The sequence below is a fragment of the Pelmatolapia mariae genome, unplaced genomic scaffold, assembly GCF_036321145.2.
Source record: "Pelmatolapia mariae isolate MD_Pm_ZW unplaced genomic scaffold, Pm_UMD_F_2 NODE_ptg000567l+_length_19412_cov_1, whole genome shotgun sequence".
Taxonomy (NCBI): domain Eukaryota; kingdom Metazoa; phylum Chordata; class Actinopteri; order Cichliformes; family Cichlidae; genus Pelmatolapia; species Pelmatolapia mariae.
The window spans coordinates 1-19,412 of record NW_027052251.1 but is presented as its reverse complement, the minus strand read 5'-3'; the positions used below and the strand labels follow the sequence as shown (position 1 = coordinate 19,412).

Below are 19,412 nucleotides of genomic sequence, written 5' to 3'. Positions count from 1 at the left end.
AAGCAGCAGAGGGGAAGAGTGTTATATAATCACTTGGTTATCTTATGCATTTTTTTGGGGGGGGTTGAAACTGCCCATCTGCTTTAACCACCTGGATCCTGGAATTGAGGGGAGAGGAAAGGACAACATAGCAAAATAGAATTCATTTCACCTACCACATCAGCCATTCTGTAAACTTCAGGAAACAAGGAAAACACAGATGTTTATCCACCTTCCATTGAACACAAAATTAGTCCAACACAAAACTCACCTACTCTGCTCTTGACAGAAGATGACGGAGCAGATTATGTTCCGTTATTTTTATCTAAAATCACACTCTTTAATAGCATTAGCTTTCCTTGTTTCCCTGGAATTTTCATGTGCAGTCTGGAATTGATTACACTCGGTGGGATAGCAGCAGATGTGAGGGGATCTGTATGTTTTGTAACCTCTGCGTATGCCGAGCCACACTTCATCAAAATGCCAGCTCCGCTGTTTCATTCATCACCTGCAGCTAGCCATCTCTACCGCCTGCATAGGTGCGATAAGGCAAGTTGGTAGCCTCTGGGACAAGCCGTCATCAGCACCTAGCCTGCAGTTTATCATAATGAGGAGCCATATCGCTCATGCACAAGACATGTACGTGTAGCAATTTAAGGACACCGGAGTGGTCAGTGTTGGTTTATTGGCGTCTCAAAAAGTCTCATTTGTTTGTTTTTTTTCATTATGGATAATTATTTTAATGCTACTCCCAGTTGCCAGTTGTGTTTCACTGTTTCCGCAGATGTTTTGAATGAGGGACGCTAAGCCAACAGGATTTTAATTCTCTTCATTTGTGTGGTATTTTCTAATGCAGTCCTTCGCTGGAAAAATGCTTCAGCTTTGCCAGGCCAGAGCTTTGGGTCAAAAGGTTTCTTCTCTGTCAAGTGGAACTCTGTTACAATCTGTGTGACTGAAAACACTCACCTTGCGCAGCTACAGGTCTACTCTTGTTTTTGTTTGTTTTCATAGGTGTTGTGCGTGCCAAATTAGGACATAAGGTGTTCTTTTTTTATATATATATATATATATTCAACAATCATTCATCAAATAAAAAATGGAGGGGGGGGGGATGGAGCTAAAGCACAGAGCACACACCACTTCAAAAATGCGGGGGTGTTCTGCATCACGACTGCGGCACTCATTTAGGCTGGCTAATGTTTGCCAGATGTGCTGTGCAGGTTGGAGTGGGGACACTGAAAGGACCATACTCCCTCTAATGGTTACAGGAGGTAGTTGAGTGATTTCTGTTGTTCACAACAGCTGAATGATGGGAAAATTCCCTGGAACGGTGCTGAGGTTGTGATAGATCTCTGACCACTCTTTGTGCTCGTTTTTTTTCTCTGTTTTGTTTTCCTGTCTGACTTCAGCTTTTTTTTCTTTCTTTTTCTTTTTTTGTGAGTTCTTAACCCTCAAACAGTCTGTGAGCTGTTGTTCCTCCCTCCTGTGATGCAGCATCTTTTGGAGTCTTGAGGTTGTCCGACCCTTTTGGCACTCTTAACAAGATCTGTGCTTGTTTGTTGATGCATATCAAACTAATAACATTTGCTTCCTTTGTAAATACAAAAAAGAAACTACCGTGACTGTTTTCATTTCTATGCTTCTCATATCTGACCCATGCAGGACTTTTCACTCCTAAGCTCCTTGGAAGACTAAACACGCTAGCACGAGTTTCTCTAATGTCCCGGTGACTTTGTAACAATAAATCTGCTTCAACGAGTCCTGTCTGAGGACTACACTGTACATCTGTGATCCTGTGTTTGTGTGTACATGGTTAGGAGTGTTCCTGGAAGGGGGCTTTGTGGACTTCCTGCTGCTCGGTACAGTTAACACGTGGGCGATGGACCGTGGACGTGTAGTACATGAATGTGTGCACGTGAACACACTCGCACATATTTGTGTTTTTGCGTTTGCATTCTCCAGGGGTCCTGCATGCAGCAGTGCCAGATGTATTCTTACCCAATGCTACACAGACAAAACCATTAGCTGTGAAAAGTTTAGCTATGCAGTGTTTGTGCTGAGAAGCTGAGGAGGCACAGTTTATTCACTGCTTGGACATTTCTTGCACGATCTTTTTGTGGTTGCTGAGTGTATTTACTCAGAAATTTTAAATGCTTCAAAGTGGTGCGTTTATCACTAGTTTGCATTTGGGTAAACACCACTGGGTCTTGGAGTGACTGCTAATAAACACCAGAATACAGTCAGTGATCTGTGTTTAACAGTATTTGAGAAAGAAGTTGAAGGAGGATGACAGAATGAGGTTCAGAAAAGAGAAGGTGAGGGTGTCTGTCTTCTATTTAGACAAAATTGCAGCTCAAGATTTTGTTTTTTTGTTTTTTAACAGCTCATAGTTTCTTGAGATTGCCTGAGGTGCTCCTCTTCCCCAATCACCACATGACATTTGCTTGCCAATAAAAATGAGACTCGGCAGATATAAAAGCGGCAATTACTGTCACACAGCTTTTGTCCGACGCACTGTAATTTGTTGACAAGTGGAGACTTTTTGTGTCATATTTGGATTGAACTTGTCGCATTCTGCCTCTGCTCTTTGTCAGTACCAAGTCACGCACGCACATAGCATACTTCTACAGACGTTAAACACATGCCGTCCGCCTCGTTTTTAACGTCTGCCCGTCTCTTCTTTCCTTGCCAGATCCACACATCAAGGTGTGCGGGAAGAGGGAGAATGTAAGGGAAGCCAAAGACCGAATAATGTCTGTCCTCGATACAAAGGTAAAGAAAACACCTTTATCACAGTGATTAAAAAACACTTCCTTTGTGTGTAAACAGGCAGCTCTGTCCCAGTCTTCTGTTTCCTGCTGAAGGTGTTTCTCACTCATCTGTTATCAGGTTTATTTCACCTGAACTCTCCCACTGACCAAGTGACAGCAATCAACTTTTCACTAATCAATCCCAACACTCAAGTCTTGAGTTTCTCAGTTTTGCAGTGTTTGCATGCAGGCTTCGTTGCCATGACAGCACAAGAATTCACATAGTTGGGTGACTGGGCTCTAGCACACCCTAGGGGCAAGAAGTCGCTTGTGCACTTTGTACAGCAGCACACATGGAAGAGCTGCACCCAACTGGCATTGTTTATAGCATTTTATATGGTTTTGTCACGAAAAGGCCTTTTTCTTTCCCCCTGGAATACACAGAATTATTTCATAATTTTTATTTGTTTTATTCATTTTTGTAATAAACAGCATATTTTGTTGCTTTGATTCTGTTCTAAATGAGTGCAGCATGTGAGTGTGTTTTTTAAAGAGTTGAAAATTGTAAAAATAATGATTTTTTGACTGTTTAGATGGCGTAAAGGGTGACACATGTTCAACAGGCCTTTCAGTGAACCAGGATTTACAATCAGAGAAATAACAGGGGAATCAGGGAATCTTGGACCTCTTTGTTGTTTAATATTGTAAGGTATTTACTTTACAGTGTCTTAAAATGCCTAGAATATTGCTGGTAATTGGCAATCTATAAATACAACTAAAAGAAATTAAAACATCACCAAAAAAGTGAGAGGTCTATTAGCTTGGGGTTTTGTTTTTTTTGTTGAACACACAGTTGTACCTCGGGGAGATTATAAACTCCACAGTATGTACCAGATGGTTGCTTTACCCATGGGCCGGATGGGTGTATTTACTAGAAATATCTTTATTAGTGCAATGCTGTAAATGCAGTTTTGTTTTGCTTTTTTCCTTTAGTTTATGTACAATGTTCTGTACTTTTCTCACCTCACTGATATTTTTCAAGGGTTATCGGTCATCTTCTCAACCCCTATCGCTCTTTCTTCTCATTAGAGTAACAGGGTGACTCTGAAGATGGATGTTTCCCACACAGAGCATTCACACGTTATTGGCAAAGGAGGCAACAACATCAAGAGGGTGATGGAGGAGACGGGGTGTCACATCCATTTCCCAGACTCTAACAGGAACAACCAGGCAGAGAAAAGCAACCAGGTTTGAACCTTTTCTTTAATGTCTTGGATCACTGCACTGCATTCTGCTGCCCAGAGTGTTTCCTACCATCATCCCTTAAAAACTGATTTTCTTAGGTTTCAGGTTCTAAATAACTCTTTGATCCGTGTATGCAGCCCTCCAATCCATTTACTAGCTGTCACGGGGTCTCAGTCTGGACAGGTTGCAGAGAGTTGGTTCACTCGGGTGTTTTGATTGGCCAGCTTAGAGGAAGCCAGCATGTTTTGGCTGGCCTCACTAGAATAGCACTAGGATCCTGCTGTAATTACCATTAAAGTAAGAGGAGTTGAGGAGAGGTCCAAGCATTAGATATCTGCTCTACACCTGTGTATGAAAGAACTGACAAGTTCTTTATTTTCAAAGGTCTACTCACCTTACTCTTACGGTTTCTCTGTGGGCTTTGCATAAAACAATTTGCACTTATTGCAGATGTAGATGGTTAAGCTACTCCCCTCAGAACTCTGTATCTTGTGCATTGCTCAATCCCCTCCAGTCTGATGATGCAAGTATGGGCTGATAAGCAGCAACACTCTCCTTTTAGGCCCTTTAAGCTGTGTCTGTTCTCCGGTTTCAAAAGCTTTCAGTCTGCAGCAAAACTTTGAGAGGGCAGGCATATTAACAGTACAGTTTTATTGATGAGCACACAGTATATTACTGTGAAACTCAATGAAGGGGCTACTTTTGATTCTCAGTAAAGCTGATGAGGTTCAGGATATTGTTGAATCACACTTAAGCTAAGCTTTTTTTTTTATGTTAAAATCTACAGTGCAAGTGTATATTTGAAGATTTTCTTCATGTAGCAGAGGTGAATTAGATTGACCTGCTTTGTGTTGATTTAATGAACTTAAACTTTATATTTGTTTTGGCACAGTAGCTCTGTACCGTGCTTAAGGTCTTTCATGGATAGCGCTGCTGAGTCGTCTTTAGAGTGAGGAACGAGGATCAGAACGGAAAAAGCTAATGAGATCATTTATCACCCTTTTTCATTAGCCTTTAAGTTAAGTTAATCTGGCCTCTCTTTTTGGTGGTTATGCTTAAAAATTACTTGGTTAAATTTGCAGGGTTGTTTTTACATTCACAGTGAATTGCATCATTGAGTCGAGCAGATTCATGACACGGTTCAAAACATTGCCTGCAAAGATGTCACAATTACATGAAACCGTATGCAAAGTACCTGAGTCTTGTATTTATCTTGGAGTGCGGGGGAACTGGATGACTGATTTACATCATTTACTTTTTATTATGAACAGGTGTCCATCGCAGGGCAGCCAGGCGGGGTGGAGGCAGCTCGAGTAAAAATAAGGGTAAGTTGGAATTCAGCCACGTTTGTCTTTGAGGGATACTCCACCCATAATTTTGAGTATCAAAGGCACATTCCCTGCAGACTGTTAAATTTGCACTTTTAACCTCCGTGGAGCAGACCGACTGTGCTCAGTTTACATTTCTGAAAGTTGCCGCTGATTTTAGTGCTGACCAGTTTCTTTAAGAATAGATTTCAGTGTTATTTTGTAGTGCAGAGTTCAGCCAGATTGGACTGTTTTTAACAGTAAATCACAAGGCTACCTAATCCATCCCACTTGATGGTAGGATTGAGTTGTTGATTGGGAAATGTTGATTTCTCATGATGTAAAAAAATGGTGAGAATGAAGGATTTTGCTCAGCTGTACTAAGTAACAGAAACTGCAAGTACGAGTGTGTGTTTGAAATGATGTATAACAAATAATAAGAGTATTGCCCTAAATTTACCTCCACCTATGCCATTTCATGTTTTCTCTTTGCCTTTGGCCGCTCCACCTGAGTACATTTGACCTGGCAAAATTTCAGCTGGACTGCAATATCCAAGTGTCCATGTCTTGTTCCTCTGGTCAACTTGGTCTCTCCAGCTTGTGTCATCTGAAATACTGTGCTTACCAGCACCAGTATGTCCAGTACTATTCAATAATTACTTGACATGAAGTTAAAACAATTAAGGACAAAAGTTTAAGACAAGAAATAGTCACATAAACTAGATTTTTAAGAATATTCTAAAGAACATTTGAAAATGTGAAAATCATGACCATGCTCAAGAAAATGTCAAAATTAGGACAGTCGAGTCAAGTTGCTCACCTAATCCTTCAGTGGAAAAGCTCCAACCTTTACAGTAGGTAAATATGTGGCCCAGGCATAGTTTCGACACTTCGTCTAAGCCACAAGCACCATTCCCGACTTATTCCCAGTCCTCTTCCCAAGAACAATTGTAAAATAAAAGCATGAGCAACACTCCCTCTGGCAAGTCTATCTCAAACCCATTTTCTAGCATTTTTTCCATCTTCAGTTTCATTCTGACGGGAAGCCCAACATTCAGCTTCATCTCTGAGAGCAAAAAGACCTCGTGTGCTTGTGTGACCTACTACATCTTTAGACTTTTACTGTATTTCAACACCACAGCAGTTGTCTAAAGTGAGCACATTCCTCCGCTATGAACTGACCAAAACTAACATGGCGATGTGTGCTTTTGAGAAAGACGGAGTGAGTGTGTGCTGGAGGGAAAAGACAGGAAGACAAGGTCACGCTGGATGTTGTTGCAGTGCGTATTGGCAAATGTCTGCATGCATGTACCCATATCTCTCCATGTTTAATGGGTGTTTTCATAAGCAACAAATCAAATCCCAGATCATCTGCTTTCTTTGCTATGGATGAGGGGAAAAGAATAATCAAACCGAACCATACCAGTGTTGTACAAAGAAGTTTATAAGCTGCAAAGAACCACAAAGATTTTTGTGTCCTCGAGAGAAGACGCAGTCAGCGGACAAGTGAGCTGAATAATAAGAGTTTCCTCTCCTGTCTGTCAGCTTGATTTCTTTCAGTGGAAACCTTGATACTTACCTAGTCCTGGAATAGCCGAACATATTGTATGTGCTGTCAACAGTGTTGTAAATTCGACATTCAGTTAAAGGCAGCTGTTGATGAAGAAGTGTTATAGTTTGTGCTTGGGCATGGCTAGCGATCAGACTACATGCGCCCAATTCTTAAAGCAGATTAGGACACGGTTCGCCTGACCGCACCGTGGCACAGAGCAGTCACGCTACTCAAACAGACGGGCACAGTACAGATCGCCTAGTGTGTGTAAACCTTTGCGGCTGGAAGCTTTCACAACTGAAAGCCTGAACATTGTATACATTTCATCTGGTCAGCGTTAGCTTCACACTGAAAATGTCAACGTACTTAAGATGTTTACGTGGTATACCTGCGTCCTGTAGTCATCACCGACTTGGATTGCGTCTCACCAAACAGAATATTTATACAAAGCCTTGCACGTGCCATCAGAAGCTGTATCCCTGTTTCCCTGGAGACAAATCAATGGCTTGATTTAGTTTTGTTGACATCTTTTATAATGTGTTAAACTGCTACTGTAGTTACTTTATCTTGAGATGGAGTTTTTCCCCTCTCAACACCTCGCCCTGTCCCGCCTCTCTTATCCCCTCTGAAAATATCTCGAAGTGTCTACATTTGAATTTAGTTTTAGCCATTTGACTTTTTATATTGTTTATATTTTCATAATCTCCTCTCCCCAGTGCTCCTGTGGCTCATTTTTCCATTTCCAGCTCTGACAGTCTTCTATACTTCTTTTACTTGGTCAGAAAGTTGGATCAATATTAAAAAAAAATTCACAGTAGAGAGGGGGGAGAAAAAAGGGGGAAAAAATGAACCATGATTAAGTTTTTCTGGTATCAAGTATTTTTGTTGCGCCAGTGTTTATCTTTTCAGTTTCACATCAGTAATTCTGGTTTGGATTAAACTCAAAAGTCAGAAGGTCCAGACAAAACAAGCCAGGTGTGTAAGCACACTCAGACTGATTATTGAAAGGCTAATCTTTTTTTCTTTTTTTTTTCCCTACATTCGGTGTGAAGTCAGCAGATAATTCATCACCCTGGCTCTGTTAAAATATAAAGGAAAACCGTCCTCCACGTTTTCTAAAGCCCACTAAGTGCCAGAGCTTGTCTAATTTCTTAAAAGTTAATTGTTAAGATAACCTAAGATGCATTTCTGGGCTCACCCTCATCATCCTGTGCATGCCGAGTGGCATCGATCTTGAGGGAGGGGGAAAAAAAGTGGACTCGACAGTTCTTTCGAGTCTTTTTTTTTTTTTTAAGTAAATTCCACAGTAAAATGCATGAGGTTAGAGAGTTTACCTCAGTTTCTTGTCCTCCTACATAACTCCTACAGTTATGGTTGCTAGTTAGACAGAGTACTATCTTCTGGGTGGGCATTAGACCACATCCTCCCCAGTCGTCTTCTAAAACCAGAAGTGGCTGGTTTGTTCCTGCATTAGCAATGCAGCTAAGGGAGAATCATGTCCCTTAATCATTCAGACACACCGCAGTGGACCTACAAGGTCTGCTGTACTTCTGATGCCTTCTTGGGTGGAGATCTGTTTGACTCTGTAACAAGCCAGTTGTTGAGGTGATGGATTCTTGGGGGATTTAATGTGGCTTTCGGAGATGGAGCTGGCAGGTAGGTGATGAAAGGTCTAGCTAGTTGCGTTACTTCAAAGATATTTTCATTTTTCTTCATCCCTCACCCTTATGTCAGGACAAGTGAGGCCTTTGAACAGCACTTTCTGTTTGAATACATGTGAAACCCATATTTGCCAAGCTGTCCTTTTTGAAAAAAGCTGAACTCAGCTCCGCCGTGAAAATCAGACTATTCTTCATTCAGTTCTCGACTCCTGCTGGTCTGCTTGTCCTCCCTTGCATTTCCCTCAGTGCTGACCTAAATTTCTCGAGCCCTCGGAGAGCGAGTGCTGAAACGTGATATAAATGTAAGGCCAAGCGCATATGGGACTGATCAGGGATGCATTTCTTTGGTCAGAGCAATTCATGCTGCTTGCCCTTCACTGGCAGCCAAAACCATAGTGGCGCTCTGCCCAAGAGTCAGTGTTTGGATAAGTGTGTGTGTGTGTGTGTGTGTGTGTGTGTGTGTGTGTGTGTGTGTGTGTGTGTGTGTGTGTGTTCATTGTCTTTATGAGTGTGTACATGTGCATTCCCTTCAGTTTCTCTGTATAAGGGTGTGCCTGTGTGATTTATCTCTCTTGTATATATAAGCATGTGTTTGCATAAAGTAAAGTCTTCTTGTCAGCATCTATTTTCTTTGAATGAAGGCTGTGACACAAATGACAGGAACTGATATCTGTTGCTGGTCCTGTGGTTTAATTCGGTGACTTAATGTATGAGAGTGAACAGGCCATGGACCACTAATGTTTTAAATTTTAAACCATAGTTGGACGTTTTTGTGTAGCCATAATGATAAAATGATGAAGAATTTTATTTATTCTTTTTTTTTCTTCTTTTTTTTTAAACTTTTTTTTTAAACTTTTTTTTACCCTGTAGCATTTTGCTGCTTGCAGACTTTGTCCTTTTTTTCTATTCTTTTTCTTCTTTTTTTTGCTGCCGGTGCTACTCCACTTCATTTTGACTACCTTCCCCAGATTTATTTATTTGGCCTGACAGATTTACATACCAAGTGTTGCCACCTTCTGTTAAATGAAGGGTTGTTATGGCTGTGTGTCAATTCACATAAGTCTTCAGTATGTGAAGAAATCCCCCTTTTCCTTATGCGTTTTTACTTAATCGGTGTAAGTCACTAATGTTTTGACACAGGCTGCTATGCTCTCTCTGTCATAATTTTTTTTGAAGAGGGGGGAAAAAATCTGGTTCCACATGTTTTATATTTTTTCCTACAGAAGCCATAACAGTTTAATAATAAGCTCTAACACTCTGCAGCATTTCAGCCGCCATCACTATGCTTCCACATGTTCGTAGACGATGGTTGTCGCTTCCTGTTAATACCTTCCCTTTCTCTGTCCTCCTCCTCCTTCCACCTGTCCCTTCACGTTACAGGAGCTGCTACCTCTTGTGCTGTCTTTCGAGCTCCCTGCCATCATGCAGTCTGACCCCAGCTCGCCCACTGTGCAGCACATCTCGCAGACCTACAACCTCACAGTCTCCTTCAAGCCCCCGACACGTCTCTATAGAGCCACAGGTGTTGTTCGCGGCTCACAGAATAATGCCAACGCAGTCAAGGTAAGAAGGATCTCACGGTTTGGAAGTGACTAATGGTCTGTGGCATTTGAGGGTTGTGTGAAACAGATGGTCAAGACTTTTTGTTACTTATTATTAAGAAAATTGTGGAGGGAAAAATGCACATTACAACTTCCCGGAGACTAAAGCGATAAAAAAGTACGACATTTTAAAACACATGAAATGCATGAAACCAGCAAATGCTTATATTTTATAGCCAGGAACCAGTGAATATTTGGCTGGTGACTCATTAGTCTGTTTTAAGCATTTCCTAATACTGCACCAGCTGTATTCACAATTTAAACTCTGTAACGTCACCTTTTTACTTTGTGGCAAAATTATGGAAAGGCCAAACAGCCCTTGTGTGTCCTGTAAAATATGCTTGAACTCTGACCTCTGTACTCCTTCTCAGTCATTTCAGTTCTGTAATATTTTAGTGAATCCCCACCCATTTACATGTTGAACCACACGCCTAAAAAAGGGTTTCCTGAGCCACGCGTTAAGGCCCACCAACACTTTCGGCATACCTCACTTTTCTCATATAAACCGCTTCATTACATTCGGCACCACAGGGGCAAGAGAGTGCTGAGAGATTTTTGGTCACTCAAACTGGACGGCTGCTAGTTTAGCTCTCCACTGCAGGGGAGACTGTATCCCACTACTGTATCAGCAAGTCCACAAGCTCCCCTCGAATGAAACTGTACTTTAAATTAGTCTGAGTTTCTTGCAGTTTTTTTCTGCTGCTTGTGTATGTTCGTAATCATACTGTATGTTTCCTATATATAAACATACAGAGATGTATTTCCTCAGCAGGCATCTGGCTTAGGATAGTGCCAGGGAGGTTTCTCATAAATCTCTGCCAAACAAATCATAGCCACCATTCCCCCACCCCACTACCAAGCTTTAGTTAACAACATGGAGTTAATTTTAGTCTGCCAACAGTTGCGTTTTGCATATGTGCATTTCTGCGTTCATTTATTCATGAGTGCCAGTGCACTTTTATTTGGATTTGTATGCTCGTGTGCATTTGTGTGTTCCTATGTACAGCACATGTGTTCATATGCAGAAACGTTGCCCCTGAGTTTGCGGTAGGTCTGAGGGGTCAGTCAGGACTGGGAAGCGTGCCAGATGAAAGCTGAGGGATCGAATATGTATGCTATGTTGTGTGGTGGCGTGAGACCCTTAGTGGTTTTGGCAATTCTTAAAGGTGCTCTATGGATTGTTGTCTTATGTTGGCCACAGTGTGCAGATTCCTGTAGAAGAGGGGAAATGACATACTTTACAAGGCCAAGTGATGGCTTGCAGAGACGGCAAAGAATGAGACTGTTAAGATGGCCAGCACAGTTTAAAAAAAAATGCAATAATTTTCATTGGTTATATAGAAAACAATGGTGCTTTCTCTGAGAATTTAAGCAGCTTTGCTTTACTGCTCTGTTAAACAATTACTTTGTAATCTGGCCTGGATACTGCTTAAAATGAAATGTTGTTTTAGCCTCTGGTTCACTTATCTTTTTTCTTTTCAAGACTAACAATTCATCACATCTTTATTTAATACGCACTGTTTTATATTCATATTAAAAAATGCAAATTGCTAGTTATAGTCTTGTATTCTTGGCAAAAATATTGTTCTCTTGCAACGAGTATGCATCCAAAATGAGATGCATTATTTAATATTCCTGCCAGAAAAGTTAAATCGATGAATGGATTTGCGTTTATTTAGAAGTTATCAAAGGCCACAGTTTACATTTATTGGTGGTTCCTCATGAGAGGATTCACGGCTTCTCTAAGTGTCTTTGTATTATGGATTGAATACTAAACAGTAATTTGATAACTTGCTATCATACACAGGATAGATTTTTTTTTTTTGTAATGACTGCACTGAATATACACAAATGTTTTTGTACATAAGCTAATAGCACCAAGACACATTCAAAATCCAAGTGGTGATCTTGACAAACACATCTGCTTAACATCAACACATTAACACATGCTGAAGTTAGCTGCTTGGTTCATTGAGACTGTGAATGCCAACACTATGAAAGGTACATTATTGAAGTATTAGTATAACCTATGAATTGCTTTGTATAATTTCACAGGTTGTCTCTGATCTAAATCTTATGTGACTCCGTGTCCTTAATTTGTAACTACCATATTTCTTTAAACACAGATGTTCCAATGATGCCACCAGCAAGTCTTTCTTTGTGTGCGTGTGCGTGTGCGTGTGCGCATGCGTGCGTGTGCGCGTGCGTGCGCGTGCGTGCGTGTGCGCATGCGTGCGTGTGCGCATGCGTGCGTGTGTGTGGTCCACACCTTTCCTGCATGAGAAATAGGGAGGGCTGGATTGGCAATTATAAAGGAAAGTCAAGACAGCATTTTGGGTGCAATTTCAGGAGGACTCAAGTAGAAAGAGGAGCCATTCATAGGAAGACTAAGATGAAATCCATTAAAAGAGCTAAATCTCAAAGAATGATCAGATGGCTATCATGCATAACAATTTACAACAGGGAACATTTTGCTGCTTTTCAGTTGCCTCAGCAGTGATGCGAAGAGTTTTCACAGGATGCTGTCCTGTACAATGCTCAAAGAAATTGCAAAATACCCAAGAGCTACATCTGAGTCGACGTGCCTCAGTTAGCATGTTAAATGTTAAAGTTCATGACAGTCCAATTAGGAAAAACGCTGAACAAGTATGGCTTATTTGGGAGGCTTGCCAAGAGAAAGCCTTTTCTCTTTAAAGAAAACATGGCAGTGCAGCTTAGGTTTGCAGAATTTTATCTGAACAAACAACAAGACTTCTGGAAGAATGTTCTTTGGACAGATGAGACGTGATCTCCAAAGTGGACGTGTCTGACTAAAATGCACGCCACGTTTGATCAAAACCGGCTGGTCAACACAAACACCCCATACCATCTGTCAAGCATTGTGGTAGAGGGGTGACGATTTGGACTGGTTTTGCTACAGGAACTGAGCACCTTGCAGTCACTGAGTCGACCATGAATTCCCCGGTACTGCAGAGTATTCTAGGGTCAAATGTGAGGCCATCTGTCTGACGGCTAAAACTTGGCTGAAATTGGGTCATGCAACAGAGCAGTGATTCCAAGCACACCAAAAAATCTATATCAGAATGTCTGAAATGCTGTGGCAGGACCTTTAGGATGGCTGTGAGTTAAAGAATATCTGCAAGCTGTGAACTGAAAAAGCACTGTCAAGAAGAGTGGGGCAAAACTCATTATTATTGTGTAAAGCATCCTTGAGTTTCTTGAATCATGGGATTTGCTTATTTTTGCACACGACTGCAGAGAATCCTGTGAAAACTGGTTTTGTTTTTTTTGGTTATATTACTTTTAAATCTGTAATTGGTGATTATCCTGTGTGCTAAAATATGCTAAAATATATGTATGTATGTTTTCTTTTGTCATCCCTGTTCAGAGAGGTACAGCTCTGCTACTGGAGCACCTGGCCGGTAGCCTGGCTAGCACTATCTCAGTGACCACCCACCTGGACATCGCACCGCAGCACCACCTCTTCATGAAGGGACGCAATGGCAGCAACATCAAGCACATCACCCAAAGGACGGGAGCCCAGATCCACTTCCCTGATCCCAACAGCCCCCAGAAGAAATCCACAGTCTACATTCAGGGCACCATCGAATCTGTGTGCTTGGCACGGCAGTACCTCATGGTATTCATCTTCAGTGTGTGTTTAATTTATTGACAACTGAAAAAAAGAATGTTAAACTGCTAAGCCAGCCCCTTCCAACCTTGTTTTTGTGGTTAAGAGATGGCATTTGCGTTATATTCTTACATGTACAGATTCCACATACTGTGTGGTAGCTAGAATGGATGTCACTGTTTCATCAGTATCATCATGGTATGTGTGAATGATGCATGGGTTTTCAGATGCGAGTTAGGAAGTAAACCACGATCGCCTTGAGGGTTTTGAATAGCCTTGGGAGAGATTTGCTTGGCTCTAGTCGAGCTGCTGAAATGTCTGTCAGATAAACAAGAATCTGTAACCGACTCAAGGTTAGCACACATGGTTCATAGCTGTTACATACCTGCATGTAAGATGGACACAATTAGTTTGGCTTGACTTCTTTATGTCCTTTCTATGCCTTAAAAAAAAAAAAAAAAGAAGATCCTCATGATAATGGGTTGACCTGCTTGTGTGGTAGATTCTAGTGGGCTGGATATCAACCTGACTGTAATTCAAAGATTACGTTAAAGTTTGGACCAAAGATAGCACCTCATATTTAAATTTCACTTGGTTAAAATGCTCAGCGGTCATTCTTGTCTTGTTTCCCATGACCGCTGAGGCTACCCGAATCTTAAATTACTTAGGAGTATAATCAGAGGTCTGTTTCAGATATGTGTAAAAGTGATGGCTGTTTAATTACTGTTGGCTTCAGGCTTCGGCTGAGCTGGTGTGTATATGACATCTAAGCTGTAAACAGCTTTGGCTTTCTGTTTGGACATCCATAATGTGGGGCAGTAATTCTGCAAGAGCTGCCTTCTCTTTGTCTGCGGTCTCCCAGTTGGCCCCAAAGACATTTAGCAAATGCCAGAGTTGTTTCAGTGACCAAACATGACTTTCTTTTGGAATTGAAATGGGACACACAAGAAGGAGCTTCTTAACTGTCTTACACTGGGGAAGAGTAAAGAATTAAAAAAAAAAAGATTAATAAGAGATGAGATGGAGAAGAGAGGAGAAACAGAAAGCAATGAGTGGGAGAGGATCGTAGAAATGAACAAAGGGCATAAAAAGGGCTAGGTGAGGTGCTGTAAACTAGATGCAGAATGGGCAAACAGGAGTGGGAGAGGCCTCCTTCTCGCGGTAGTGCACTGTGTGATTTGGCTTCTCATAGCCAGACTATAGATTATAGCTCCAATCTCAAGCCCCGTCAGAGCCAGTCTGGCTCTGCTCTCTGCTGCTAATTACACCCACTCACAATAGGAGCACTGTCCAGCTCTCAGCCCAAAATATAGATGTCTGTGGTGCTTGTGGTGGTGATCATGCAAAACAGATTGCTGTTGGCGGAATTTCCCAAACTCAGTGTGGGATGAATCCAGCACTGAATCTTGTATTTATTGGTATGACCAACTTGCTCTACAAATGGTGTACTACTACTGAGAAACGGCTTATATTACTGGAGCACCAATGCAAACTTGCAAGCTTTTCAAAGAGATTGGTGTGCAGCTGACATAAGAAAATGAACATTTATTACAAATATGTATTTATTTTGTCTTTGCTCCACAGGGCTGTTTGCCTCTGGTATTAATGTTTGACATTAAAGAGGATATTGAGGTGGAGCCCCAGTGTATCACAGCGCTAATGGAGCAGCTGGATGTCTTCATCAGTATCAAACCAAAGCCAAAACAGCCCAGCAAGGTATGACTTCAAGCCCACACTCACACGGCACGGAAAGTTGGGATTTCAGGCACTGGTACTGACATGGCTTTGAGAAAGGCAATTTAGTCTTTAAGCTACAGCTACTTCTGTCCAAACCAAAATATTTTAACTGTTTCAGTGGATTGTCACAAAGTGCTGAAACCTAATGACTTTAGTAAACCCCTGATCTTGCCTTGAGCATCATCATGTGGTTAATCTCTGTGGTTTCATGGCAGCAAATCCAAAGAATGGGTTTAAAACCATTTCCAGCTTTAGAGGATGCATATTGTGTCTACATTGTGTTTTTAAAGTGATCGCGATGAGCCATTTTTGTTTGTTTTTTTTTGGGGGGGGGAAGACTCTTTGTATCCTCGATAGTCATATTAACAGTATAGTGTTATGGCACCATAAAGAACATAGAAACAGTTCCAAATGCTGCATCATCTATGGCTTATTAAGCTGGCTTTAATCCATTTAGCTCACAGTCCACTTTTATAGATGTGCTTTCAAAATAAACAAAGACCCACATCAAAATCAAGAATATTATTATTAGCATCAGATTTACTTTGAATTTAGTGGCAGTTAGCAAATGTTTGCATGCAAACACATCATTTTTATTATAAGCTTAAATGATAGGCTCCTAGTGTTGTTTAAATTAAATAGTTATTTGTTTCTTTTTTTAACTAGGAAAGATTGTGTATCCAGGATCATGCTTTAACATTTCCAGTGGCATTAAAAATCATATTTCTAGAGGATATATTTATACACATTCATACAAGCAAGTTATTCTATGCCTAAGTGCTTTCTATCACATTCACACTCTGACGGCTGCATTGGGAGCAACCTTCCAATTAGGAGATGAACTGAACCACAGCAGCTCCTTAAATATATCCCTTCAAAGTTTTGACTGTTGCATGTAAAAAGAGCATAACAAGACACTGACTAAAAAGTGATCAGTGGCTGGATAAAGTACAAGAAATGCATTCTGTGGAAAAATTAGCTCATTTTTTGAGGACTAAGGCAGGCACCCATAGGAAACTGGACCAAATGTCTGTTAGTCAGAATGTGTGTCAAAGCACTAATTTCTATAATATTATGAACATCTTAGACTAAAGAAAGTGCCCCATGTTATTACAGTGTGTTTATTCTGCTGTCAACTTTTAGTTACCAGGTTTTATACTTCTCAATTTTCTTCTTCTCAAAGAAAAATTAGGTAAAAAGTTTTTGTTTGGAGCAAATTTTTCTTCTTTATGCATTTTACACTTGGGACTGTAATCTGTACTTGACAGAGTAACGATTACTTTAGGAGGCAGTGTACAGACACAGTGTTGAGTGTCCCCCTCTGTAACACTAGCTGGGCACTCTGTATTGACAGCTACAGAGCTGCTACCAGGCAAAATAACCAAATAAGAGTAATGTATTTACTTAACTAAAGAGAGGAAATATTCCATCACAGCTGTTTGCTGCTCATATAGTTGCACACAGAGTAGATGTAGATTCTGAAGATGAAGCACACAGAAAAGAACCACTTGCTTACATGAATAAATGTCACACAGTGCCAGCATGTTACAGCAATGATAAAAAAATTATAGCATAAAAATCCACCAAATATAAACTTTTATTTTTTTAGCACTGTTGCTTCACAGCAAGAAGGTTCTGAGTTTAGATCTCCTGGTTTGTTGGACTCTTTGTGTGGAGTTTGCGTGTTCTCACAGTGCCTGCGTAGGTTTCCTCCAGGTGCTCTGGTCTCCGTGCACAGTCCAAAGACACGCTTGTTAAATTAACTTGTTTTTCTAAGGTGGCCGTAGGTATTCGTGTGAGTGTGTGTGGGGTTATCCTGTGATGGACTGGCCACCTGTACAGGGTGTAACTCATGCCTTGCCCTGTGGCAGCTTCAGTGCACTCTACATCCCCACCCACCCACTGCAAACCTGAACTCTAATTAAACGAGTAACAAAGTGGATGAATGCCTTAACCTTCAGCCAGTCTCATAATTGATTCAAGGAACTGGCATATACTACACTCAGTTTCCACAGTGTCTTATCTTAAGAAGTCACAACATGTATAATAGACTACATTAAAAAAAGCTAAACCTCCAGTAAACATTAAAGTTTAGATGAAAATGTGTCCTTAGCTTTTTCTCCCATAGAAAAAGACAGCTGCTGTCCTACTTGTTCAAATGCAGCGTCAGAGAAGGGAAAAAACGACTGCTAGAGAAACAAATAAGCCACTGTTCCATTTCAGTTTACTTTCCATCAAATGACAGCATGACATTGAAGTAAATTATGGATTGCCTTGTCATATTTCATCACTGCTAAAACTTAGAAGGGAAAAACTGGATCCCTGTACCAACACAGTGAAGGGTTTTGGCAAGTCAGCATCTGCCACAGTGGGGAATCGCAGTCTCTCCTCTGCACAGCCTGCCATGCATGTTTCATCTGCTGGACAGGGCCACTCTGTTTTGTTTTTTTTTTAGTAGGAAAAGCTGAAGCATAACAAAAAGTAAGTGGCTTCATTCTTGGTAAATTAGGTAGAAATTTGGAGTTAAGCTCAATGACCTTTAATTAAATGTAGCTTCTATTAGTGAAATCTGTTACTCAACCTTTGGCACGCCTTTTTTGTATATACAATTGATCTAATGTTTATAATAGTCTGCTGTTGTACACGTAGTATTCCTAGTCATATTTCACTGTTTGGCCTCAACCTGACCTGCTCATCAAGGTGCCTACGTCCCCACCCTGAGTCAGGGCTCAATGCCCAAACCAGACGGGCCTGCAGGGACCGGTGTGGAAGTGCCAGTATAAACACGACCCAGCCCAGATCCTCTTAAGAACCCTTCACTTAAACATTTTAATGAGGTGACAGCAATAATCCAAAAGGCCAGTCCAAATGGGTGCCACAGCCTGTCTGCTTCAATCACTTTGGCAGTCCTGTAGAGGAGGGTGTGCATGTGTGTCAGGGATACTCACCACTGATTGAAAAAAAAAAAAAAAATTCAGAAGCTCAATTTTGGCAAAATGCAAAAAGCCAGCACTTTGATTTATATTTGATGTTTGGTAAGATTGAATAAAGCAAGGTTTCCAGTCATTTCTTTCAGTGATTCAAAATCTGATTGTGAATTTTGTGTTTTTCTGTTCTTTTACAGTCTCATATTTTCTTCTCTCATATCAGACAGAGATATGTTGATCAAGAAACACTGTCTCTCTCACTGTCTTTTCTCCCTGTCTCCTTCTCTCTCGCACACCGCTTCAATGTTTATCCTTCTAATCTACCCTTAATTCCCTCTTCCTTCCTCACATTTTATGTTTGTCTTCTCCTCAGCCTCCCTTTCACTCCCTATTTATGGTACCAACATTCCCTACCCTATCTCTCCCTTGCTCCTCCTCTTGCTTTTTTCTTCTGCCTCCTAGTTTCCTGTTTATTTCCATGTCCATCCCACTTGTTCCCGTTTTCACCGGTTTCTCATCGCCTCTTCCTTCTCTCTCAATCTCTCCCAGTCTGTGATAGTCAAGAGTGTGGAGAGGAATGCAGTCAACATGTACGAAGCCCGAAAATTCCTCTTGGGTCTCGAGAGCAATGGAGTGGTGTCTTCCTCACCCCCTGTGGCACTGAATGCCGGCACTAATGGTCCATCCCCATCTCTCATCTGCCCTGTTGGCCTGGACATCCTGGCCTCAGCTGGCCTGGGGCTGAGTAATCTGGGTAATGACAATGTTTAACTTGCTAAGAAATAATGCTAAATAATGCTTTCTCCATGATTGGGGGAGGGGGAATAAGATGTTACCTTTTATTTCTTGCACAAAATGCAACAGATTAAATTGTATCATGATAGAAGAACTAATATCTTCATGAATCAGTGTCATTCCCAAGCGTGTAACACAAAGTATTCTCTTTTAGAATAATTTTCATTGGTTTACTGAATTGAAAAACACAATCCCCCTTTACATAAATCACAGCTGGTGACTCACTG

At 41.0% G+C, this 19,412-nt stretch overlaps 1 protein-coding gene across 1 annotated transcript; it reads left to right on the top strand.

Annotated features, from left to right (window-relative positions):
- Positions 1–2,675: 2,675 nt before the first annotated feature.
- LOC134623336 (protein bicaudal C homolog 1-like) lies at positions 2,676–19,144 on the top strand (the record flags this gene model as incomplete). The annotated part of the gene is made up of 7 exons (XM_063468482.1): positions 2,676–2,751; positions 3,819–3,977; positions 5,246–5,299; positions 9,875–10,057; positions 13,484–13,735; positions 15,311–15,442; positions 18,940–19,144. Coding segments are annotated over exons 1-7 (1,006 nt in total), but the record flags the coding sequence as incomplete, so codon positions are not given.
- Positions 19,145–19,412: the final 268 nt, after the last annotated feature.